The sequence below is a fragment of the Anomaloglossus baeobatrachus genome (assembly GCF_048569485.1).
Source record: "Anomaloglossus baeobatrachus isolate aAnoBae1 chromosome 5 unlocalized genomic scaffold, aAnoBae1.hap1 SUPER_5_unloc_29, whole genome shotgun sequence".
Taxonomy (NCBI): domain Eukaryota; kingdom Metazoa; phylum Chordata; class Amphibia; order Anura; family Aromobatidae; genus Anomaloglossus; species Anomaloglossus baeobatrachus.
Window position 1 is genome coordinate 190,765 of NW_027441805.1, and position 26,885 is coordinate 217,649.

The 26,885-nt window shown below is 40.7% G+C and overlaps 1 protein-coding gene across 1 annotated transcript in view; it reads left to right on the top strand.

Moving 5' to 3' along the window:
- LOC142259141 (uncharacterized) overlaps nt 1–26,628 on the top strand; it is an 84,988-nt gene extending 58,360 nt beyond the window's left edge. Inside the window, 2 exon segments of the mRNA XM_075331649.1 lie at nt 24,311–25,568; nt 25,570–26,628. Of these exon segments, the coding sequence (XP_075187764.1) occupies nt 24,311–25,568; nt 25,570–25,678 (1,367 nt within the window). The 3' untranslated portion in view covers nt 25,679–26,628.
- The last annotated feature ends 257 nt before the right edge of the window (nt 26,629–26,885 follow it).

Consider the following 26,885-nt stretch of genomic DNA (forward strand, 5'->3'; position numbering starts at 1 on the left):
AATCGATAAGGTTAAAGGTATTAACACCAATTGGAGACAGTACAAAATAACCCTATACGCAGATGATATAATTTTGTCAATTACAGACCCCCTAGAATCCCTTAGACATATTAAAAATTTTTTAATGGAATTTAATAACATATCTTACTATAAAATTAATAATCTTTAGTCCCAAATTCTTTGTTTCAGCATCGATAAATTTGAAAAAAGATATAAAAAAAGAAATTAATTACTCTTGGGAAAAAGAAAATCTACCTTATTTAGGTATAATACTCTCAAACAACTTAAACAAAATCATACCGTTAAACATAAACAAAGTCCTTCTCGCTATAGAAAATGACCTAAAAGCATTAAAAATTGAAGAAATTTCATGGATAGTGAAAATTGTATCCTACAGAACAATTATATTGCCGAAAATTCTCTATATTGTTAGATGTCTACCCAAAAATATCCCCAAAATTTGGACAGATAAAATCCAAACCCAACTGCAAAAATGTATCTGGCAAAATAGGAAACCTAGAAATTCTAAAAATGTACTATTCAAACATACACAAAATGGAGGCATTGGATTACCCAACATACAGTCATATTACTTAATCAACTTATGGAAACAAACACAAAATACATTACTTGAGAAACTAAACAATAGCTGGATGTTCTTAGAAAAATTCTTCTCTTGTAATAAAAATAAGAAAGATATACTTCTAGCATGCTTAATTAAAAGCAACAAAAAGTTACCAACTAACCCCACTAATAACGTGGAAATTAAAGCTTGGAGAGAATTGCAAAAATCTCTAACAAAACAAGGAGACTTAATGAACGAAATTAAAGACATAACTATAGACAATTTAGAACTAATAATTCCAAGAATCAAAATATCAGATTGGAAAAAATACGGAATAACATACCTCAGTGACATAATAGATAACGACAACATTATCCCCTTCGAGGTCCTGAGTGTAAGACACAAATTACCAACAACCGTAAAAAATAAGTGGAACTGCATCATAGATTTTGTTCAACAAACACATCTTATGTCTACAAAATGTCCTAAAACCATTATAAATTTACTTAACAACCCAACAAACATGAGCTTATGGAGGACCAGTTACATATACTCAATACTAAATGATGACTACAAATTTAAGAAACTGAAAAATATGGAAAAATGGGAAAAAGAAATTGGAATGACATTTCCAACTAATAAATGGAAATCTGCTATAGCTAATACTTACTCCAACTCGTCTTGTGCATCTTTACAAGAAACCTATTTTAAGATATGCGCTGAGTGATATTATACCCCACAAAAGCTAAATACCATATTTTTCGCTTTATAAGACGCATTTTTGTTCTCCCAAATTTTGGGGGAAAGTAGGGGGTGCGTCTTATAATCCGAATATACGGGGTATACTATATATATACTACAGGGTCCAGGGGAGATGGGGGCAGCTCTGGAGCGGTGCTGGGGGCTGGTGAAAGCTGCGGGGAGGCAGTGACAGATCTCCTGCTCCCGCTCATATAATATGCACTGCCGCTGTCCATCACCGTGGTGCTGAAACCGCACTGCGGTGACGGGCTGGGGGAGCGATGCATATTATATGAGCCTGCGCCCCACTTTGATGGGACATGCCCCCCCTGTGTTAGATATGGTCCCCATGCTGCTGGACCATAGTAAAATAAAACACTCTTTACTTACCTCCTCCAGCGTGTCTCACGGTGTCTCGCCGATCTCTCTGCTGCCGCTGTTATCAGGCATGCAGAGACGATGTCACTCTGCTGTGCCGATCACATGACCGGCACCGAGAACCAGGAAGTGCAGGAGATCAGCAGCACGGAGGGAGACACGGGTGGACAGCGCTGCAGAAGGTAAGGAAAGAGTGTTTTATTTTACTATGGACAGCAGCATGGGGGCCATATCTAACACAGGGGAGGTGTGCCATCCATAGGGTGCCATATCTAACACAAGGGGAAGTGTGCCATCCATAGAGGGACATATCTACACAGGGGGAAGTGTGCCATCCATAGCGGGCCATATCTAACACAGGGGGAGGTGTGCCATACATAGGGGGCCATATCTAACACAAGGGGACGTGTGCCATCTATAGGGGGTCATTTCTAACACGGGGGAGGTGTGCCATCCATAGGGGGCCATATCTAACACAGGGGAAGGTGTTCCATCCATAGGGGCCATATCTAACACAGGGGGAAGTTTGCCATCCATAGGGGGCCATATCTAACACGGTGGAAGTGTGCCATCCATAGGTGGCCATATCAAACACAGGGGGAGGTGTGCCATCCATAGGGGGCCATATCAAACACAGGGGGACGTGTGCTATCCATAGGGGGGCCATATCAAACACAGGGGGACGTGTGCCATCCATAGGGGGCACTATCAAACACAGGGGGACGTGTGCCATCCATAGGGGGCCATATCTAACACAGGGGGAGGTGTGCCATACATAGGGGGCCATATCTAACACAAGGGGACGTGTGCCATCTATAGGGGGTCATTTCTAACACGGGGGAGGTGTGCCATCCATAGAGGGCCATATCTAACACGGGGAAAGTGTGCCATCCATAGGGGGCCATATCTAACACAGGGGAAGGTATTCCATCCATAGGGGCAATATCTAACACAGGGGGAAGTTTGCCATCCATAGGGGGCCATATCTAACACTTTGGAAGTGTGCCATCCATAGGGGGCCATATCAAACACAGGGGGAGGTGTGCCATCCATAGGGGGCCATATCAAACACAGGGGGACGTGTGCCATCCATAGGGGGCCATATCAAACACAGGGGGACGTGTGCTATCCATAGGGGGGCCATATCAAACACAGGGGGATGTGTGCCATCCGTAGGGGGCACTATCAAACACAGGGGGGGCGTGTGCCATCCATAGGGGGCCATGGGCAGCACAGGGAGACGTGTGCCATCCATAGGGGGCCATGGGCAGCATAGGGGGACGTGTGCCATCCATAGAAGACCTGTGCCAGCTGTAGGAGACATGTGCCATCTATAGGAGACCTGTGCCAGCTGTATGAGACGTGTGCCAGCACAGGGGGATGTGTGCCATAAATAGGGGACGTGTTCCATCAATAGGAGACGTGTGCCAGCAATAAGGGACATGTGCCATCAGTGGGGGACATGTGGCATAACTGGGGGCCGTGTGCCAGCACAAGGGGGCTATATTCAATATAAGTGGGCCATATCCAGATTAAGGGGGCTAATTTTAGGATGGGGGGGCTATGATGGACATATACCCTATATGATGTGTTAGACGGACACTGGCATTATAAGACGGACTCCATTTAACATTGAAAAATAAATTCTCTTTTCCTTCACCAAATTTGGGGGTGAGTCTTCAGGTGCGTCTTATAAAGCGAAAAATACGGTAGATTCTCTACCACAAACTCTGAAATGTGCTGGAGAAACTGTGGTGAAAAAGGAATTACTCGACATATATTCTGGAGCTGTCCAAAATTGAAGAAATTATGGAGAGATGTAGAGATACTCATCCATAATGTGAATTCTAATAAAATTAGTCTTACAGCGGAATTGGTTTAATTATCCATCGGCCTAGATGAACTTAATCTGAATTGTAGACACATCACATGTCACATCATCCAAGTGATAACATTTTTCTAGCAGCCAACTGGAAAGATGACAGTTCCATCTGTGCATGAAATAATAGAAAGAGTCTCTTCACACAATATATCCGAATATAAATTTGCATTAAAGGAGAAATCTTACACAAAATATTCAACAAGATGGACTTTATGGTCGAAAAAATTCACTCCAAATCTGACAATGTTTAATCCATGATGAGTTATGTATCTAGTTTTAAGGGTAATATAGATGAATTCTTCCGTTTATTTATCTTGAGATTATATTTTGCAATTTTAGAGTTAGACAAGATTTTATGTACAAAAATACAACTAAAAGTTAACCCCTTCACGACCATGGACGGATCTATCCGTCATGGAGCATGTCACGTTAAGCCCCGCCCCCTGCCGCGCGCAGGGTGTGGCGATCGGCGCACATATCAGCTGTTTTCAACAGCTGACGTGTGCCTGCATGTTACGAGTTGAATTGCATTCCACCCGTAACATTAACCCCTTAGATCTCGCTGCCAAAGTCTGGCAGAGAGATGTATATACACGCGGTGAAGATTTTCACTTACCGCCGCCCCCACCGGAAGTCACGTGAGTGATCACGTGACTTTCGGTGGTTGCCATGGTAGCACAGGGTCATGTGATGATGCCTGCAGCTATGATGTTTCACTTTCGTTTTCACCCGGCCCGGAGGCCAGTGAAGCAGGAAGTGCCCGTATCTGCTGCTTACAGCTGTATAGCTGTGATCAGCAGATAGATCAGAGCGATCGGATTGCTGAACGCTATAGCCCCCTAGGGGGACTAGTAAAATAAATTAAAAAAAAGTTTTAAAAAATTAAAAAAAAACCCAAAAAAACCTAAAAGTTCAAATCACCCCCCTTTCACCCCATTGAAAATTAAAGGAATAAAAAAAAATATATACACATATTTGGAATTTTTTTTGCTGTTTTCCAGTACACCATATGGTAAAACTTATAGTTTCATTTAAAAGTACAACTTGTCCCGCAAAAAATAAGCCCTCATATGGCAAGATTGACGGAAAAATAAAAAAGTTACGGCTCTCGGAAGATGGGGAGCACAAAACAAAAATGCAAAAATGGAAAGTGCTCTGGGGCTGAAGGGGTTAAGCAAATTTCAAAACTCCTTTTCCTACACAATTCTCGTCCCTTTAGTTTTTTTTCCTTTTTTTTTCTCTTTCATCCCCTCATCCTTCTCCCTCCCAGGTTAAAATGTTAAACCTATATAGATTCAACTATAATTTGTTACTTATTTTGCATATTGTCAACATAGCTTGTAAAAATTGTATTTCACTCTACGTTATAAAAATCAATAAAGTATGCATAATATTTCTAGTTTAGAAGGGAAATATAATGTGGGCATATTTTGTAATTGGGTAATTTTCACTATTTTGCTGCCTTCATGCAAGAAATGGGTGGTAAATTGTGCGCGTCAGCGAGTGCACAGATCCGTACGCCATGTGGGGTCTCTCTTCTTCCGTTAGAGACCAGAATACATCGAATCCTACAGACCCTGTTCTTAATCGAAAAACTGGGAAATTATTTGTTTTTGTTCTTTCATATTTCCCTACACTTATTCCAGGAGCAATTACTCTTTTATTTTTCCATTCACATTGCCATATGAAAGATTGTGTTTTTTTATAAAGATAATGTGCTACTTTTATCGGTCGGTTTTATTACTTACGTAGCACATCTCACATTGAATTTTTTTTCCTACCCAAATGATATCTCACCTCCCTTATCTCCATTAATGTTACATATGGGCTCATCTCCTTCCCATTCAGGTCCTTATAATATTGGATCCTCTCAGTGGAGATCTTCTATATAAGAGAATCCTCCTGATTGCCCCGTGAAGGATGGATATGGACAGGGACAAGATGGCGGAGAGGATATTACACCTCACCCTAGAGATCCTCTTCCGGCTTACTGGAGAGGTGAGAGATTCTGATGACATCACATTACATCATTCTTATCTATGGGAATAACAGATGGACAGAACTGGAGAGGTGAGGACTCTGGAAATGTCTGGAGTGAGATTTATTACTGTGTCTCTCCATAACCAGGATTACACAGTAGTGAAGAAGACCTCTAGTGAGCGCTGTCAGGCCCCTGTGTCTGAGGGATGGGGAAGACCCCTGAGCCCAATCACGGGGCCTCCACCTCACCCCCCGATACATGAGGACATCAATGACCAGAAGATCCTAGAACTCACCTACAAGATGATTGAGCTGCTGACTGGAGAGGTGACACTGCTGGGAATGCTGGGACATTATACAGTAACGCTATGAAGGGATCGGGGGTGACGGTATCATTGTATGTGTCAGGTTCCTATAAGGTGTCAGGACGTCACCGTCTATTTCTCCATGGAGGAGTGGGAGTATTTAGAAGGACACAAAGATCTGTACAAGGAAGTCATGATGGAGGGTCCCCAGCTCCTCACATCACCAGGTAATAGACAGGACTAAATACACACGGCCTATAATTATCTGTATGTAAGGAATGAATTCAGCCCCTGTATGTGTCTCCTCCAGTTCTATCCAGTAAGAGGACAACACCAGAGAGATGTCCCCGTCCTCTTCTCCCAGAGGACTGTAAACAAGAAGATCCTGATGTTCCTCAGGATGTGTCTCCTTCAGCTCTATCCAGTAAGAGATATCTACTCATGTACTTTCTGCACTAATTTTATGTTTACATTTTTAGACTTTCTGCTCTGTTTTTTTTCAGCTGTATTTTCTTTGCTTCTGCTTCTTCTGCTGTTTGTTTCTAGTGCCTTCTCTATATTGTTATGAAGGTGTACCGCCCCGCGCTCGGCTACAGCCGAGCGGCTCAGATTCGGGCTCGTTGGTGGGTGGCTCGAGCGCCTCTGGACCCACCGCTCCATTAGGAAGCGCACCTGGGCTTGCAGACGGCGGCACATCAGCGTCGTCCGGGCTTCCACCCACGCTGCTGTTCCAGGCATGGGCTCCGGTGCTGCAGGCTTGCGGAACTGGTCAGCCATGGCGCTTTCGCAGGGTCCAGGAACCAGAAGTGTGGCAGGGTCCTGGAGTCCCTGCCCTTTCTCAGCTCGGTCACGTGTCGCTGAATCTTCACCCGCCCCCCCTTGGTCTTTTCGCGGCACTCTCTTTTTCGGCCGATCAGTTTCGCTTTCCGACCTCTCGCTTTGCTGCACGGCTGCGTTCCCAGGGGGCGGGGCTTCAGTTTTTCGCGCTCTTACTGCGGGGAAGAAGACTCTGACGGGAATCTTCGCGCCAAAAGATGGCGGATTCTGAGAATTTCGCAATGGATCACCGCTGACTTTACTTCAAGGCGCACTTCACTAGGTAAGTGAATAGGTAAGTATCCTGTTCGTGATGCCAGAAGAGTCGATGTGTACCGCCCCGTGCTCAGCTGCAGCCAAGCCGCCCGGGCTCATTGGTGGGTGGCTTGAGCTCCTCCGGACCCGGGGTCACTTCACTCTGAAAGGGGGTGCTGGCGCTTTTGGTGGGGGGTTAGGTGGGTGCACGACCGGAGCCGTGCTTGAGTTCGTGACGCCACCCATGGGTCGTGGTGAAGTTGGACACCACCGCTGCGATTACTGGGCACCCCGGGGGAGATGGTAGTGCAGAAAGATGTTAACCCCTCCGTGGGTAGGGATGATGGCCCTGGGACCCGTTGGGGAATAGCTGGGTGGTGCAGGTTGGTGCGCGGCCGGATGGCACTGTTGTACTCACAGTTCTTGGTAAACCAAGTTGATGGTGGTCGGTGCCCGCAGCCGGCTGCGTATGGTCCCCCACCCGGTTCGGTGGTCCTGGCCTTTCTCCTGCACCGTGTTGTGTATCTGTAGACTGCCTGCGCTTCAACGACGGGAGTCCACTCCCTGGCTTTGCGAATGTCAGGTGAGCCCTTTGCCCGCAGACGCTGGCCCGTGGGATCTCTCTGCCTGTGCGGTGGATTTCTGTCCCCCTCGGTGGGCTGTTGTCTTTACTCAGAACTTGGGTGGGAAAGGACCTATAGTCCAGACCGCAATCAGTTAATTAACTCAGTCCAGTGGATTCTGGGCCTCGTTTCAGGGTCTAAGTACCCCCTGTGTGCTCCGGTTTCCGAGTCGGTTCCCCAGGTCGGTACCGGTGGGCCACTACCCTGTCCCAGTCTACCACGGTTCCACCGAGTCGTCTTCCCGGCTCCTGCAGGCTAAGGCCACCGTTTGCCTCCTAGCTAGGGTACCAGGGCTCTGACCCTGGTGTTAAAAAATATACTCTTAAATATATTTTTCGTCAAATACGTAAAAGCCGCATGAAAGAAAGAACTTCCAAAGATGTAAAAAATAAATGTATTTTATCTATTTAAAAAAATGGTTGCCAGGGTTCAGTTACAGAAAGGAAAAATAATATACTTTGATAGATTACGCTAAGAGTTCATTTAGTCCATAATGATCTATGGGAAGTCTTTACCCATCTTTCTTTGGTTCCTGAACGGCAATGCAGGAGATGTCATCTCTTAGGCTGGACAACGTGTCATATCTTGCAGCACTGAAGTCTTCTCACAGCAGGCAGTGTGGAGGAGCGCCCCGTAGCCCCCTCCATCGTGTATTATATACCAGCTGCTCAGTCCATATAGGGTGTTTAGTGGAACACAGTTGAATATAGTTCCATATTACGTAACCTTCTGGAAACTTCGGAAAGCTTCTGGAAGGATTTATATATATCCTTCCATGCTCAGTATATATATATATTCAATATGGATATTTTAATACTTATTCCTTATAAAAACTTAATTAATAAACTATGCCCTCCAACATAAACAGAACTGTGAACTTATATGTCTTACTATAACATATTTGATAACTAGATGTATTAATTTTAAGGTTTTTACAATTCCCCCTTGAAGCGGGTAGGATAACCCCGAAATTAATTAATACATCATTAAAACAACAAATCTTCTTTCCTTATTTGGCGATAATGGATTAATATCAATGATAATGATGAATAATAATTAATTTGCATTATTCATGTTGTAAGTTCAATAATATAATATTGTGGATTCCTGTTATGACAGGCTGTGACTGATCAATCATATAAAAATGTATATAACTATACTTCGCTAGACCTAAAAAGAAATGCAAAAAAACAAATCCGGTCACCATATGATGTCCTCTGAGTTGATGTCTTCTTATCTCCGATGTAATCCGGCATAAACACAGTCTCTTAGAAATAAATCTTTTGATAAAAATGAATGGTTACCAATTCATACAGTCCCATATTGCGTTTATCATTGTCAGATCAAAGTCCATAAACTTTATTTTTTATTGCAAAGTCCATAGCCAATATTGATAAACCATAGTTCATGAATGTAGAAGAATAGCAAAAGTCTTTGATGTCTGTGCAGTGTGATTTACACTAGTCACCTTTTATCCTTCATGCTGCCTGTTGTCAAATAACCCAGGAACAGATGTTAAGACGTTCTTGGTCAGCACGACAGGGGTTAACTTTAACACGTCATTGCTCTTCTTAGTAACTTTAGGGAGGTCTTAATGCACAGACCATGTGTCATTGTCCATCTTGGAATCATAGGAGCATTGTGTTTCTGAGATGCAAGCACGGTAAGTGTATTTTGTATGTTACACAGTCTTACTTGAGACGTTACCTTTTGGACCTTTTTGCAGAATTCCTTTTAACTTTAGGAAAATTTTAAAGTCTTTTTATCTTCTGTAATCTTGATTGAAGACTGATTCATTCCCTAATCTAGATACCAAATATGGCAATAACTATCACTAATAAATGTCACAGCGTATCATAACTCTAATACTATAATACCATGTCATTATTATCATTATCGTAAAAGTATTAATATAATTGATACTCAGAATGATAAAATACTGCATAATGGTATAGACAATAGTATTTTCTTGTAATGACCTTTTTTGTCATTGGTGCATTACCCTTCCAAACCCATAGGTGGCAATGTGTTGAATGTAACCAAAATATAATATAAAGTATGAAATAATATACTGTGTACCTATAACATGTATCATATTATAAATATGAAAGCAACAATGTGGCTTATTAGTTAGATCATTTGTAAATTATAAACCAAAGCAAATAACCTTTTAGAAAAGACTGGATGATACCATCAAAACACAACAATACCCATTATAAATTATTATTGATTAAAAATATAATATATATTATTTGTAAATATAGGAAGGTAAACCTAGATGTACCTTAATCTTCCATCTTTATTACTCTAATTTAATTTATTTGATTTGTCTATTATTTATTAAATAACCTACTATAAAGAAATGTGTAACTATAAGTAATATTTCATCCATATTAATATAAAAATAATGTATTACCAGAAAGTAAACAATTGTATATATGATGAAGGAAGTATCTTTTCTTCCAAAAAAGTGGAACTTTTCCCTTTTAATATGATTCATATTTAATAAAGTAATATTCTTATATTAGATATTACTGAACTAAATATTGAAGTGTTTTCTCAATTGAGATATTTAAAATCTGAAGAAAAAATAAAAATTGTAGAATTTAGATTTTGATTAAAAATGTGAATATTAAATAATAATTAATATAAAAAATAGGAATAAAGAAAAATGAAAATCGGAATAAAAATAAAACTTAAAATAAAAATAAGGCCTTCTATGTATATAACACCTATGTCTTTAATAATACATAACCTTAATGTTACCAGATAACCTTAATATTACCAGTATCTTATAAAATTACCAAACCTATCAATAACCAATAAAAATAATTAAGTCATGTAACCTTGCAAATAATACACTTCTCTTAGTTCAAATATATTTTTTTATTCCCAATTCTTCCTTTGTACTTGAAATATTAATTATTAAAGTATCCTGTAAACACATATATTTATCAAATATAAAATGTGTGATTGAGACCAAACCTCTCCCTTTCAATATCATGAAATATGATATTATAAAAATTAATATGTTTAGATTAAATTAAATTAAAATTTGTGTTGTATATCTTCAAGACCATATTATAATTATCACTTCCATATTTGAAAAGAAAAATGATTTCCAATCTATGTAAATAAAAGAAGTGACTAACACAAAAGATATAAGAAAATCAAAACTTTATAACCTTATTCTAGAATGTAACTCTTCAGAATAAACCCTTAATAAAAAATCCTAATATCTCTATACTAAAGACATATGTCTAAGAATTAAAATATATATCTTGTATAAATTCCTTCATTATTTATACTTATGTACTATAACTTATTTATTCTATATAGTATACATACATATCTTATAACTTCTAAGTTAAAACAAAAATTCTCTTTTTTTTTTTTTCTCTCTCTCTGGATCCAAATACTTTGACTTTAGCAGCTGCTCAAACAATCAATCATTCATTGACACATCTATGCACACAAGACTGTAACATATACTTTCACATAAAAACATTGACGGACACAAATCCCTGTATTCCCAATTATTCTATGCGCATTTCAAAGATTATGTTACTAATTTGAAGTACTTCTCGAAAAAAACAAATTCCAATGAATTACAGACTGTACATATGACCATGGAACAAACATTTATTTTTAGCTTTAGTACCAAGTCACATGCTTTGGTCACGTGCAAGGAACACCATTCCAAGACAGCAAGCAGTTTTATAACACTCCAAAGCTCAGATTACATTTCTAATAACTCTAAAGAAGATATATATTCATTAAAGAAACATTAAAGTAATAATACTCTGGCAATTGGTACCTGAGAAAATAATAATTATTAATTAATCGTGCTTTTGCGTTTAACCTTATCCAATAAAATATATGTTACCTGATTGAGGACAAGAACATATGTATAAATAAAAAGTTAATACTTCATCAATCTGCTTTTACTGATAAATTCTGAGGGAAATAAAAGAATAAAATTATTATCATATTTATGATAAAAATGAAACACTTAGAATCTGTTACTTTCTTTTATTATTTTATTTTAAATATTATTATTCATATACAGAGATCAAATTATTAATTTATAACATTAACTATCATTTGACTAAATGAAAATATGACCTTGATTTACTATCACTACCTTTAATATATATATATATATTCACTGTATATGAAAAATTATGATTATCAAATAGCAAAATTAATTTATCCAGAAATCCCCTTTTTTCCAGCTAAAGACCAAACCTCAATTTTTGCAAGATTCGGTTTATTACAGTAATTTCCAGAAAATTGGAATTGAAATTATTTTGTAACTCAATTTTTGTCCTTAAATGAGAAAAAATATCTTTCTCTGAAAAACCACCCAGCTGTCGCTGGCTATCAAATTCTCTGGACGACCTTTTTTCTTTCACTAGTGACCAGGGGAGAGAATCTACACAAGACACCTGTTTCTGTCTTTCAGGGCTTTTAAAAATCGCTTGTCTGAGATAATCGGTATCAGATTTTGTGACACTTTTCTCTTTCATTGAAGGTGACAAGGAAAGAGGGGGGGTGTATGACTTATAATTCACATGAAGGTTCCTGCGAATTTCATACATCTTGTCACAAAAATATTTGGATCTGGGAGACACTGTTGGTTTTTCACGGAAACTCTCCCGTTTTTGTGTTGGTTTTTCAGAATTAATTAATTTCTGTTTTGATTGACTTTGGCGATTTCTAACAAAATCGATAAATGTCGTACATTCGAATAGGGACTTTTTATTTAATGCCACTGCACAGGCGGCATTGTCAAGGAAATTAAATTTCTTGATGAATAAACGTATCATTCCATCCAATCCGACATTTGGAATAACCGCCCTATACAAACGTTCAAAAACGGACATAAATGAGAACGTACTCTCATTTTGTTCAATTTGTAATTCCTTCAACATCTCATAGTTTGGATCAGATTCATTCCTTGCACAGAAGATGAGATATTTCAGCCTTATGAGATCGTTATCATTTGAACAATCAAATGTCTCATTGTCAGAAAACTTTTTCAAAGCCAATTGTCTAAAGAAATGCTGAGGTATCCACATACGGAATAACTGATTCGTCTCACTATTGGTTAAATTTAACTTCTCGATGGAAGTTTCAAATATCTCTGAATTTCTGCAAACATGTATTTTAGGATTATATGCGGGAATTAATTTGCATATGTCCAATAAATTTTTTCTAAGTGTAATCCCTAACTTGGCCTGTTCTATTTTTAGAAACTGATCGTCGCCATTTTCTCTCTCCACGTGTCCTTTCTGCACATCTCCCATTCTGGCTCCTCCCCCTCCTGGCTTCTCTACGTCATTTCCTGCGTCTTTCCCAGTGTCCTGAAAATGACCTTGATTACGTAGCACATGTCTGCCGCCATTATCAAAATTCTGATTTACAAAATTACAGCCAACATTACAGTCAGAATTCACAATATCACTGACTGACATACCAGGTTCTAAGCAGTCTTTGGATTTCTCTGTCACTAACTCTCCTGACAATTCAGGTTGTCTATTTCCACCATTTTTACACTTTTCTACGATTAACTTGTGAAAATCATAGACTAAATGACAGACATTTCTGATTTTCTGTTTCTCTCTATTAAAAGACCTTGCACATTCTATACGTGAATTCTCAAGTTCACACTCCTCATAAAAGCGTAACCAAATCTCTTCTACATTAGAAATATCTGGATAAGTGAACTGAAGTTTACTTTGCTTAACATATGAAGAGATAAAATCCATTTTCTTACCTGAAATGATCAGATGATCTGATGGATGATCCTGTAAGACTTGATTCACCTTGTTCAACCCGTCCAATACTTCTTATGGACTGACACTATCTTTCTTGCTCAAAAATACGTCAAAAGTTAACTTCTGTGGCTTTATAAAGTCTTTACAGTTCATTTAAAAAAAAACATTCATGCTACTTGACTTATACGTATTTCCTAGGTTCTGCGTGATTTTTTATAAATTGTCGATTCCTGATCCTTTGCAGGAAGCATATGTCCAGTCCCCCCTTATGCAAAGTGAAGGAACAACAAAAAATGCAAAAAAAAATCACGAATGGGTGGCTCACCAAAATGTTAAAAAATATACTCTTAAATATATTTTTCGTCAAATACGTAAAAGCCGCATGAAAGAAAGAACTTCCAAAGATGTAAAAAATAAATGTATTTTATCTATTTAAAAAAATGGTTGCCAGGGTTCAGTTACAGAAAGGAAAAATAATATACTTTGATAGATTACGCTAAGAGTTCATTTAGTCCATAATGATCTATGGGAAGTCTTTACTCATCTTTCTTTGGTTCCTGAACGGCAATGCAGGAGATGTCATCTCTTAGGCTGGACAACGTGTCATATCTTGCAGCACTGAAGTCTTCTCACAGCAGGCAGTGTGGAGGAGCGCCCCGTAGCCCCCTCCATCGTGTATTATATACCAGCTGCTCAGTCCATATAGGGTGTTTAGTGGAACACAGTTGAATATAGTTCCATATTACGTAACCTTCTGGAAACTTCGGAAAGCTTCTGGAAGGATTTATATATATCCTTCCATGCTCAGTATATATATATATTCAATATGGATATTTTAATACTTATTCCTTATAAAAACTTAATTAATAAACTATGCCCTCCAACATAAACAGAACTGTGAACTTATATGTCTTACTATAACATATTTGATAACTAGATGTATTAATTTTAAGGTTTTTACACCTGGCACCTGTCAGACTGCTGCAGACCTGCTACACAGGCCTGCTTCCACTCTCCTTCACTCCTCACAGACTCCCTCCTAAAACTCAACTGTTTTCCTGCCTCAGGCTCTCTGAACTCCTCGGTGGGCGTAGCCAACCGCCTGGCTCCACCCCTGGTGTGTCCATCAAGCACTGAGGGAGGTGACTAGGTTTTAATGGTTAGAAGTATACAAGGCACTCCCAAGATGATTTGAAGAAATATTTATTCATGTGCGTAAAAAAAACGTTTTCGGTCCTATGTGGACCTTCCTGTCATGGCAGCCCCCATACAGCGGTGGATTCCGCGTCTGACAGCCCACACAGCGTGTTCCCTCACACATGTACTACTGAGGAAGGTCCACATAGGACCGAAAATGTTTTTGTTACGCACATGAATAAATATTTCTTCAAATCATCTTGGGAGTGCCTTGTATACTTCTCACTGTTTGGCTTTGGAACCTGAAGTGCACCCCAATATCTCCTAGACGCATATATAGGAAGTGCCATTCTCTTCTTGCTAGGTTTTAATGGTTGGCTGATGTTACCTTATTGGGGGACAGGTGTAATGCGGGGGTCTATCTGTGACTACCTGGCTAGTCCAGGGGGTCACAAAGGCAACTGAAAGACCTGCAGAGAGTTCATGAATACCCTGTTTCCCAGAAAATAAGCCCTAGTTACAGTCAGGGCCAGCGTTGGGAGGAGTCAAACTGTGCAATTTCTCTGCAACCCCAGTTTCTTAAGGACCTCATCAGTTGTATGTGATAGCTGAATGTTTAAGGACCTTTGATGAAGTCATGTGACATGATGTAACCAATGGTCTCTTAATTGCAGGAGTCTAAAAGAACTGAACAGGACACAGGCTGACATGCTGGACTGGCATTAGGGGAAAGGGAGAGCAAACTGGGCAATTTCACAGGGCCCCCATTCTCCTAGCCGCCCCAGTGTTTATATGCCGATTATAGGACTGCTTAAGGACCTTTTTGACATCACATCATGTGACCAAAGGTCACATGATGTGATGTCAAAAAGGTATAAAGCTGAAGAGGAGACAGGCTGGTGTGTGTGGGTGTGGGTGTGTATAGCTAGATAATAGAAAAAAAAAAAAGAGTTACAGCTGCACACTGAAATACCAAATTTTTAAACTGCTAAAAAATATCTAATAAAATTATTGCTTTAGAGAATGTTAACTACTGGCAAACTACCCTGGAAGGATTGGAGACACCTATAGAAGGACATTTGACACTTAGACCTTTGATTCTTCAAAGCAATTATGCCAGAATTCTGTCAGAAATCACTTTTCAATCTATTTTTTTGTGCAACACAGAATTGTGAAAAAAGATTGTGCGACTAAATTATCACGGCGCGCTGTGCTGACATCACTCGCATGTACTTCAGCTCCCAGAAGTACAAGCAGACATGGCCTCGCCATGGGCTTCGCCACCGCGAAGAAGCTGACTTTCAAGCACGTGACTGTGATTGGAGGAGGTCTGATGGGTGCCAGGATAGCGCAGGTAGCTGCAGCAACCAGACACACTGTTGTTTTAGTGGACCAGACTGATAACATCTTGAAAAAGTTTGCCAAAAGTATTGAAGACAGCTTGAAAAGGGTCACCAAGAAGATGTTTGCAGACAAGCCTGAGCTGCTCCACAGTTCATCAGCAAAACCCTCTCAAACTTCAGCACAAGCACAGACCCAGCGGCCGTGGTGCACAGCAATGATCTGGTGTTGGAAGCCATAATAGAAAACTTGGAAGTGAAAAACGCACTAATGAAGACACTGGACAAATTTGCACCAGAACACACCATATTTGCCAGCAACACTTCCTCATTGCCAATAACTGACATAGCCAACTTCACAACTAGGCAGGATTAGTTCGGAGGGCCGCATTTCTTTAATCCAATACCAATGATGACGCTGGTGGAGGTCATTAAAACACCAATGACTAGCCAAACGACTTCTGACTCTCTCATGGACTTCAGTAAAGCACTAGGAAAGATGCCTGTGTCATGTAAGGACACCCCAGGATTCATTGTTAACCATCTTCTGGTACCATACCTAATGAAATTCGTATATCTTCATGAAAGAGGTCATGCATCTAAGGAAGACATGGATGTTGCAATGAAATTGGGACCCCCTTTTTGCCTCCAGTGAATTGCTCAATAAGCTTGGAAAGAAGACCGGAGAAGGATTTTATAAAGACAGATGGTTGGCCTGGCTGCACTGCAGAGCTATATTGTTATAGTCTCTTGTTTGCTTTGATTACGATGACCGTTGTTGTTTTTACATTGGACGGTTTTCTCATCACTTATTAACACTCTAGTGACTTACAGTCATAATTCTCTATTTCATCAACATCCTTTTGTACCGCTGATTCCAAACATTGATACATCATAGCCATTCTACAGTCAATAATAAATGACTCTACAAAAAATAAATTGTGCAACTTTTCAACTTTTAGAGGTTTCATGGCACTTTTAACCAGCTTTGCCAAAATGGGCAGAGCTTGGCCAGAAGAAGGGTGTGATACCACCGCTTCTCTAATTCATAACAAACTGTGATGTTCCCTATGCCAGAAATCTCATGCCAGTCCCTGACATCAATATTCAGTGTACATCGCTGATCTTGATGAATTGGAGCCCTAATGTTTATCTACACAGACAGCAAGACCCTGCTACCTGCTTTGGTTACAAAGCCTAAGGATAGGCCATCAATGTTACAGTCCCAGACAAACCCATTAAATATTTGGCATCTAAAAAAGTAAGATCGGCAGCACTCTGCGGTGTGAAAAATTTTAATGTTGCTTCATGCAAACAGGTGAGACAACATAGGGGAGGTGAGGGGGCACAGAGCACGACGGTACCGTTTCGCACCTCTAGGGGTGCTTTCTCGGGTCCACCACCGGTTCTGCATAGTAGGGTTAGGGCATACAATTTGCAACATAGGAAGCAATGGTAGGGATGATAGGTAATAAGATTACAGGTCCACCAGTCAGGACTGGAAGGACAAGAATTTGGACATCGCCCAGGGGGACCAACGATTCCTTATTTTATTTTTCGTAAACAGATCTGAGGTCAGAACGAGCTCGTATCGGTAATGTTTATTGATTTTTTGGATAATTTCCAATTTAGTGGGGATAGTTATTTCTCTCCAGTAGTCTGCCAAACACATACGTGCTGCTATTAGAATGTGTGATACAATTGGTCTCAAATCGCCAGGGAATATATGTAAACCGATCCCCAAAACCGCTAGCGGACCACTCAAACTTCCAGCCAGGCCTGTAACTGAGGTAATAATGTTAGACACTTCTTCCCAAAAAGGCCGGATGAGCGGGCAATCCCACCACATGTGCCTTAGGGATCAAACACCCGAGTAGCCCTTCCAGCAGGATTGGGGATAGGCACCACGGAATTTAGAAATCTTCAGCAGGGTGTAGTACCAGTCAAAGTGAACTTTCTTAAGCTGCTCAAGATGATTGATACAGGAGGAATATTTCTGCAGGTCGCCAGAAGCGGACCACCATTGGTCTGGGGTTGAGGAGAAAGCAAGAGCCCCTTTCCCAGCGCCTCATATACGCTTGTTTAGGACCATTACCGGGGGAATTAAACACTTTATATACTACCGAGTGGCCGTGTTTTTGAGAGGAGGAGGAACTAAAAAAATGCTGTATTGGCGAGCAAACAGCATTATGGCAGCATAAGGGAAATACACATGAATTTATAAAAATGCTGAATTTGCAGATACTGGTAGAAGTTATTTCTGTGAAGGCCAGATTCATCCATTAGGACAGAGAAAGGTTTCAACTCCTGAATTAAGAGGATATCTTTCATGACCATAATACCACTCATCACCCAATTGCCTAACACGAGGCCATCCGCATGAAGCTCCAAGGCTCTAATGGAGATAGACTCAAATTTAATCACCTGACGAGAAGAGACCAGATCAGACCAGTAAGAAAATGCCACTTTCATTGTCTGCAGGGGAAGAGAGGGGGCAAAGGAACTAAGTACTCGCGCCTCCAGTAGAAATCTCAAAGTACCACGCAGGGTCAATTATTTCTCCACAAGCACCCATTTGTGAGTACTAGAATCATCATATCACTTAACGCCTCTAGAACTGCTACTTTATGGTACAAATAAAAATTCAGGACCCCTAGACCACCATGTGAATAACTATAAAATAAGGTAGACATACCAACCCTAGGTTTCTTTCCTGCCCAAATAAATCTGCTCACAACTTCCTGCAGAAGAGAGAGAAACCTCTTGGGGAACCTCAAGGGAAGACAGCGGAATAAATAAATAATTTTTGGTAGGAACATCATCTTAACTATCTGAATGCGCGCCATCCAGGAAAGGGGTAAATGTATTTGATTGTCTATGTCCTTTCGAATGGAATCAAGCAGCGTATTAAAATTCTGTTTGACAATATTGGAAAGTTTACAAATCCTTGGTCCTAGGTACGGAAAGCCATCCTGGGCCCAAGTATATGAGACAAGTGAGGAGATTTTATCTCTAACAGATGGTGGAACATTAACTGAGAAGAGAACCAATTTTCCTTCGTTTAGCTTGTAATATGAAATCTTAGAAAATTCAAGTGGAGCTTTTTTGATCCCTATCAATGATCTTTCACTATCAGTGCAAGAAAGTATTACATCGTCTGCATATACACCGATCTTATGTTCTACAGGGCCTATTTTAACTCCAGAGATTTCCGGGTTGAGCCTAATGGACTCCGCCAGGGGCTCCATGACTAAAGCAAAAATTATAGGAGAAGGGGGGCAACCCTGGCGGGTCCCATTAGTCAGGTCAAATCTATCAGAATAGAAGCCTGCTGCACAGACCGAAGCATTTGTTTTTTTGTATAAGGCCATAATAGCACCCTTTATATTACCAGAGAAACCAAATGTGTCCAAAACGGCATCCACATAGTCCCAGTGTACCCTGTCAAACGCTTTTTCCTCATCTAGAGACAGGAATACACCGGTGGTACCACTGGACTCAAGAAAATCCATCAAATCAATCACTCTTCTAGTGCCATCTATAGCCTGCCTCCCTGGGACAAATCCCACTTGGTCAGGGGAGACCAGGGCCGGCAAACCTGAGAGGAGTCTATTAGCCCAGACTTTTGCATATAACTTCACATCACAATTCAAAAGAGAGATAGGTCTGAAGTTACCAGGAGAGGTTAGAGGCTTCCCCGGTTTAGGAATAGTAGTGATTGTCGCAGCCTAGCTTTCAGACTGGATATCAGATGATTCCCTCCATAGTGAGAACGTTCTAACCAAAAGTGGAGCCAAGATGTGCGCAAACTGGCGGTAGTAAGAAGTAGAAAAACCATCTGGCCCGGGGGCAGAAAGTCTCTTAAAGGAATTAATAGCCCAAACTACTTCCTCCTCAGGAAGGGGGGCATTAAGAGCAGCCAGAGCCATGGGGTCAAAGTTTGGGCAAATTTAGTTTAGCAAGGAAAGAAGAAATTTCACCCTTCGTGGGCTGGTGTGTTTTAGGATCTGACGAGATTATATAGTTGGGAATAGTATTCTTTAAACTCACTAGCTATATGAGTAGGGTTTAAAACTTTGGACCCGTCGTGCTTAATCAAAAAGGGAATGGCCATCCGAGCCTCCCATTTCTTCAAATGACTTGCTAGGACCCTACCGGCTCTATCACCCAAGCTATAGAATTTGGATTTAAGCTTTTTTAGATTTTTTTTCTTAGGAATACAGCATAAATGATCTCAGCTGATCTCTTAGACCTCTAATAGAGTCAAGGAAAATGTCAGAGGGGTGGGCCTTGTTTGCCCTTTCTAGGAGCTGGAGTTTAAACAAAATATCATTAAATGCTTTTAACCTTTTCCTTTTCTCCATTGCTGCAGTTTTGATGAGGACACCTCTAGCAAAGGCCTTATGGGTTGCCCAAAGAGTTTCATCCGAGACCATTTGATTATCATTAATGGCAAAAAATTATTTTAATTGCTGAGCGATTTCATCGCTGGTATCTTGGTTAGTGAGAATATAATCATTCAGTTTCCATTTGGAAGGAGACCGGGTAGGACCCTCGTCTGAAATTGTTAACATAACGGGCGCATGGTCTGACCACGTAATGGGGCCAATGTTAACCTTTTCACATCCCAACAGTAACAAATCATCTACTAAGATATAATCTATTCTAGAGTAGGTATTAAACCTTAGGGAGTGAAAAGAGTAGTCTCTCTCTCCTGCATGAGCATATCGCCATATATCATGAAAACGAAACTCACGGATCAGGTGGCCCATCTCTTTTCTGGCCGCGGCTTGGTGGGAACAATCTAGGGATTTACACATAGGGACATTAAAGTCTCCGCATATCACCGAGGAACCCTTTGCCACTCCCCTAAAAGACTCCAAAAATTTATGTATGAATTTTAATTGGCCCACATTGGGAGCGTACACTGAAGCAATAGTGAATTGCACATTGTTTAGTAGACCAATTAAAATAACATATCTCCCCTCAATGTCCCCCGCCACCCTTTCAAGCTGGAAGGCTACAGAGCTTTTAATGAGGATTCCTACACCTGCCCTTTTGTGGACCTTATTGGCCAAAAAACTGATGAGGATAATTAACATTTTTCATTCTACCATTATCCTGGGCTAATAAATGTGATTCTTGAATGCACAAAACATCACTTCTCGCCTTTCTTACCTCCTTCCAGACCCATGACCTTTTATGCGGAGAATTTAATCCCTTTACATTTAGAGACAATACCTTTAAACCCATGGTATGTAAGGCCAGAAGTGGCTGTAATAGCCGAGAATCTGCTTCCTTTGGAGTATTAATCCTGCAGAAAGAAATGGTACAAACAGGCAAGACCCATCAACAAATAACATGACATAACAATTAAAGAAAAACTGAGAAACAAGTTGCTCCTCACATAACATGACGAAGCTACACAAGGACTGACAAGCACTCAAAACAGTAAGAGCGAAAAAAAGACGCTCGTGGGGCAGGAACTGCAGGTGGGCTGGATGCGGCCACAAACTTTAGTAGCCAGCACCCTCTGTAGAAACCAAAAAAAAATCCAGAAAAATGGAGACCACGACCTCAAAAGGCGAAAGTTATGGGAACTTCAAGCTTTAAACCATTCAGGGTTAATTCTCCTGTTTTGGGGTGAATCTTTATCCAAGGTAGATGGCGGAGGGGGTGGAATATCCCAGTCCTCAAACACTTTTCCAAGTTGCGCAGTAGAGAAGCAAACCCGAGTGTTACCATTTTTACTGACAATGAGCTTGATAGGGAAACCCCAACGATATATAGTGCCTTTATCCCGTAGAATCTTTGTAAATGGGGTGAATTCTCTCCTCGCAAACGTGCCAGCTGAGAGATCAGGGAACACCGAATGGCGAGCAAATCTGTCTGGCAGGGAAGGTTTCTTCTTTAAACCAAGCAGGAAGGCCTCCTTTGATTTATAGAAGTGAATGCTGGCAATAGTATCTCTGGGAATCGAAGGGTTAAGTCCTTGAGGCTTAGGGATTCTGTGGATCCGGTACACTAAGATATCTCTCCCTTCTGATTCAGGCACAACAGCTTGAATAAAGTCCTGTAACAGGGGGAGCAAATCTTTATCATGTACTTCTTCTGGTATTCCTCTTATTCTAACATTGTTTCTCCTGGATCTGTCCTCCAGGTCCAGCATTTTAGATGTTAACTTGCAGACTTCAGCTTTAAGCTCCTCATGCTCATCTATCAGGGCATTGTGGAACCCTGTTAACTCCTCCATTTTGTTCTCCAAATGATCTCTGCGGTTCCCTATGTCTCTAACTTCCCCCTTCAGCTCTGCCAACATGCTCTTTATATCATTTTGCATAGATTTCCTGAAAGCTGCAAAGAGGGATTTCATTTCCTCCTTTGTGACAGGCTGGTTATCAAGGCTTACCATTTCCACAGTGCCCGCAGTCTCCATGGAGCTTCCTCTGCTTGAGACAGAGGAAGTAGCAGAGCGTGCAGGCCCTGCAGACTTTGCAGCATGAGGGGAGGCAGCAGCCATCTTAGAAATCCTCTCCAGCCCGGAGCCTCTGGCAAAGAAGTCAGATACCTTTCTGGGGGAGCTCCGGAGCCTGGTTTTGGACCGCCTCATCTGATCCCAGGGTGATACTGAGTGCCTGGAGAAAGATTCACCGCTGAAGGAACTGCCGGTAAGATGTGTGAGCCACTTCACCGCCTGAAGTTGTCAGAGCTCCTGGATTATGTGACCAGCACCATGCTCTGCTAGGCCATGGCCGAAATTGTCTATGTTGTGCATCAATGTCACAACGAGATGCTTGCAGGCATCACCAACTGTCATGGTGGCATCAGGATCTGTGGAAATTACAGATTCTGGCACTCTGCTTGCTAATTTCTATGATGTTTGTGAGCAGTGCAGGGAGACGCAGGCGTCGAACCACATACTTAGTAAGACTAGCAAGAGTTATTATCTGCTGAGCTCCTTGTTAATGTATTTGATTACATGCTGTAGTGGAGCCAGTATCATTTGCTCCCCTTCTGTATATGCTGGCTGGACTATTCCATTAATGCCAGCTATAGTTTACCTATACAGGTCTGGTGAGGTGTTGTGGTACAAACTAGTGGTTGTTGTGCATTATTGCTGTGAGCAGTTGTGGTGTTAACCCTTGTTGTCTTTTTGTTTCTGCCTTAATGCTCTTGCTTTTCTCCTTAGTCTCACACTGTTTATTTCTGTGAGTTTGCAATGTGTCTGAATTTTGGTTTTCCTGTCTGTCTTAATCTTTATTTCCATCATACTCCTGCCCCTTCCTTCCACGTTCGGGGGTAATCCAGTGGTTAGGGATAGCCTACGGTTTCCTAGCATGAGGGAAAGTATAGGAGCTCCCTGTCCCTTATTATCCTACAGTCACATTGCGACAATCAATCAGAATATTTACTGTAGCACATTCCAGAGAACTGGTGCTAGGAATGGGAGATCCGAATTAACGAAGATGTAACTCTAAAGGGTGCTTTACACGCTGCGACATTGCTACTGATATATCGTCGGGGTCACATCATTAGTGACGCAAATCCGGCGCCGGTAGCGACATCGCAGCGTGTGACACCAAGGAGCGACGATCAACGATCGCAAAATCGTTCAAAAGCGGTGATCGTTGACACGTCTCTCCTTTCCTTAATATTGTTGCTGCAGGTACGAAGTTGTTCGTCGTTCCTGCGGCACCACACATCGCTATGTGTGACGCCGCAGGAGCGACGAACATCTCCTTACCTGCGTTCACCGGCAATGAGGAAGGACAGAGGTGGGCGGCATGTTCCGGCCGCTCATCTCCGCTCCTCCTCTTCTATTGGGCGACCGCTTAGTGACGCCGCAGTGACGTCGCTTTGACGCCAAACGCACCTCCCCCTTGAGGGAGGGATTGTTCGGCGGTCACAGCGACGTCGCTGACAAGCGTGTGGAGCTGCCGTAGCGATAATGTTCGCTACGGCAGCGATCACCAAAAGTTGCACAAACGACGGGGGCGGGTGCTATCGCACTCGACATCGCCAGCAATGTCGCAGCGTGTAATGTACCCTTTAGATCTCGAAATTGGAAAACAGATTCAGAATAATTTGTTTCCTAAATTAATTTCTAATAATATGGTTTAAAAAAAATAAATGTACTTTCAAAATTATATAATTAAAAAATAATAACATTGTGTTTGTTTTTAACAGATGACTGTATCAGGAGTTCACATGGAAATATATCTTCAGAATTTAAAACAGATGATCAAACTACCACACATGAAACATATGAAGAGCATGCTGTTGTCCCAGATATACCTCCAGTCCTTCCTCGGAAAGCTTTATCATCTGATCTTTTCAAACAAGTCCAAAATTACGATTTATCACAGAATTGTAAGCAAAATAAAAGTTACAGAAAGGATGTGGAACATGAAACGGCTCCTACAAGGGAGAAACTATTTTCATGTTCAGAGTGTGGGAAATGTTTTATGCGGAAATCAAACCTTGTTAGACATCAGAAAAGCCACACAGGGGAGAAGCCATTTTCATGTTCAGAGTGTGGAAAATGTTTTATTCAGAAAATAAACCTTGTTAAACATCAGAAAAGTCACACAGGGGAGAAGCCAATTTCATGTTCAGAGTGTGGGAAATGTTTTACTCAGAAATCAGATCTTTTTGTGCATCAAAGATCTCACACAGGGGAGAAGCCATTTTCATGTTCAGAATGTGGGAAATATTTTATTCAGAAATCATCTCTTGTTTGGCATCAAAGATCTCACACAGGGGAGAAGCCATTTACATGTTCAGAGTGTGGAAAATGTTTTATTCGGAAATCAGAGCTTGTTAGACATCAGAAAAATCACACAGGGGAGAAGCCATTTTCATGTTCAGAGTGTGGGAAATGTTTTATTCAGAAATCAGACCTTGTTAGACATCAGAAAAATCACACAGGAGAAAAGCCATTTTCATGTTCAGAATGTGGGAAATGTTTTATTCGGAAATCATATCTTGTTTGGCATCAAAGATCTCACACAGGGGAGAAGCCATTTTCATGTTCAGAGTGTGGAAAATGTTTTATTCGGAAATCATATCTTGTTTGGCATCAAAGATCTCACACAGGGGAGAAGCCATTTTCATGTTCAGAGTGTGGGAAATGTTTTATTCAGAAATCAGACCTTGTTAGACATCAGAAAAATCACACAGTGGAGAAGCCATTGGCATGTTCAGAGTGTGGGAAATGTTTTATTCAGAAATCAGATCTTTTTGTGCATCAAAGATCTCACACAGGGGAGAAGCCATTTTCATGTTCAGAATGTGGGAAATGTTTTATTCGGAAATCATATCTTCTTTGGCATCAAAGATCTCACACAGGGGAGAAGCCATTTTCATGTTCAGAGTGTGGAAAATGTTTTATTCGGAAATCAGAGCTTGTTAGACATCAGAAAAGTCACACAGGGGAGAAGCCATTTTCATGTTCAGAGTGTGGGAAATGTTTTATTCGGAAATCACACCTTGTTAGACATCAGACAAGTCACACCGGGGAAAAGCCATTTTCATGTTCAGAGTGTGGGAAATGTTTTCTTCAGAAATCACACCTTGTTAGACATCAGAAAAGTCACACAGGGGAGAAGCCATTTTCATGTTCAAAGTGTGGGAAATGTTTTATTCGGAAATCACACCTTATTAGACATCAGACAAATCACATAGGGGAAAAGCCGTTTTCATGCTCAGAATGTGGTAAATGTTTTACTAGGAAATCATATCGTGATGACCATCAAAAAAATCACACAAAATAAACCATTTTTATGTTCTGAATGTGGAAAATGTAATTTTCAGAAATCAAATTTTGTTAAACATGTTAAGAAGCCGCACAGGGCAGGAACCTTTTTCATGTTGTGAATAATTGTAATGTTTAACTGGTAAATCAAGTCTTGCCGACCATCAGAAAACCAACAGAGCGGAGCAGCCATTCTTGCTTTCAGAATTTGTCAAATGTTTTTCAACATTAATCAGGTTCTGTTGTCAGATGAGTCACATGGGAGAAACCATCATAATGTACTATAATTCAAAGGGTTTTATCCAAAAATCAGCTACAATTGTTCAAGTAAGAATTGGTGAGGGAAAGAACCATTTTCTCTCTTTTTAAACTTATCATATTTTTCAAACCATAAGAATGTGGTCATGATGCACTGTTATGGGGGGTTCTGCTGCTGACACTGTTACGAGGGTAATATCCCCCAGTTTCTAGTGCAATGTGTTTGATGACTTTCCATTTAAATATGCTTATAACAAATCTGTGCCTGCCTTTATTATTTACTAAAACGGTGAAGAGCCACAGATTAGTGAATTTTTTAAAAAATAATCCAGTACCAAAACTTTTGGAAGTGTTCCTAATGTCCCCAAAAGGAACTTTCAGGTTGTGAGATCCCACAACCCTCAGTGATCACTCACAGTGGAAGAGTCAGCTCTACGACCCCAGCTCTGTGGCATCCTTCTTAAGCAGTTCAGTAAAACCTTAAAAAGTATGTGACCACGCTAGATTAGTTGAGAGAGCAATTTCTCGTGCTTAGAGCAGCCGCAGAGATTTGTGGGATCCCGCCCTGCATACTAAGATCCCACAAAATGGAAATTCGAGCTCCACTTTGCTAGTAACTTAAGTTGGGTATTTCGAGAGCCTTTATGAACATTTGTGAAAGGTTTTGATACTGGATTATATTTAGATAATTCACTAATCTCAGGTTTCCCACTGCTTTAATTACTAAAAAGCGCAGTCCCAGATTGGAGATAGGAACTCATAAGTATATTATATTGTATATAATTGCATTTCTAAACTTGTTTTGTTAATAAATGCTGGTAAATGTATATTCGTCATGTCTGTCTTTCTCTATTGTTTAGATGTTATGATTTTGCCTCAGAACCTCAGAAGTTGAGGCAGAGCTGTAGGCATTTAGCACAAAAATAGTGAGGGGATGTCACAGAGTTATCACGGCTGGAATCCAATGGCAGAAATGTTGGAAAATCCCAGAGATTTGCAGAACGTGTTGTTAACTGACAGTTTTCTGTTTGTACAGCAGCGGACTCTATAACTCTGGGAAACTGTCAGTTT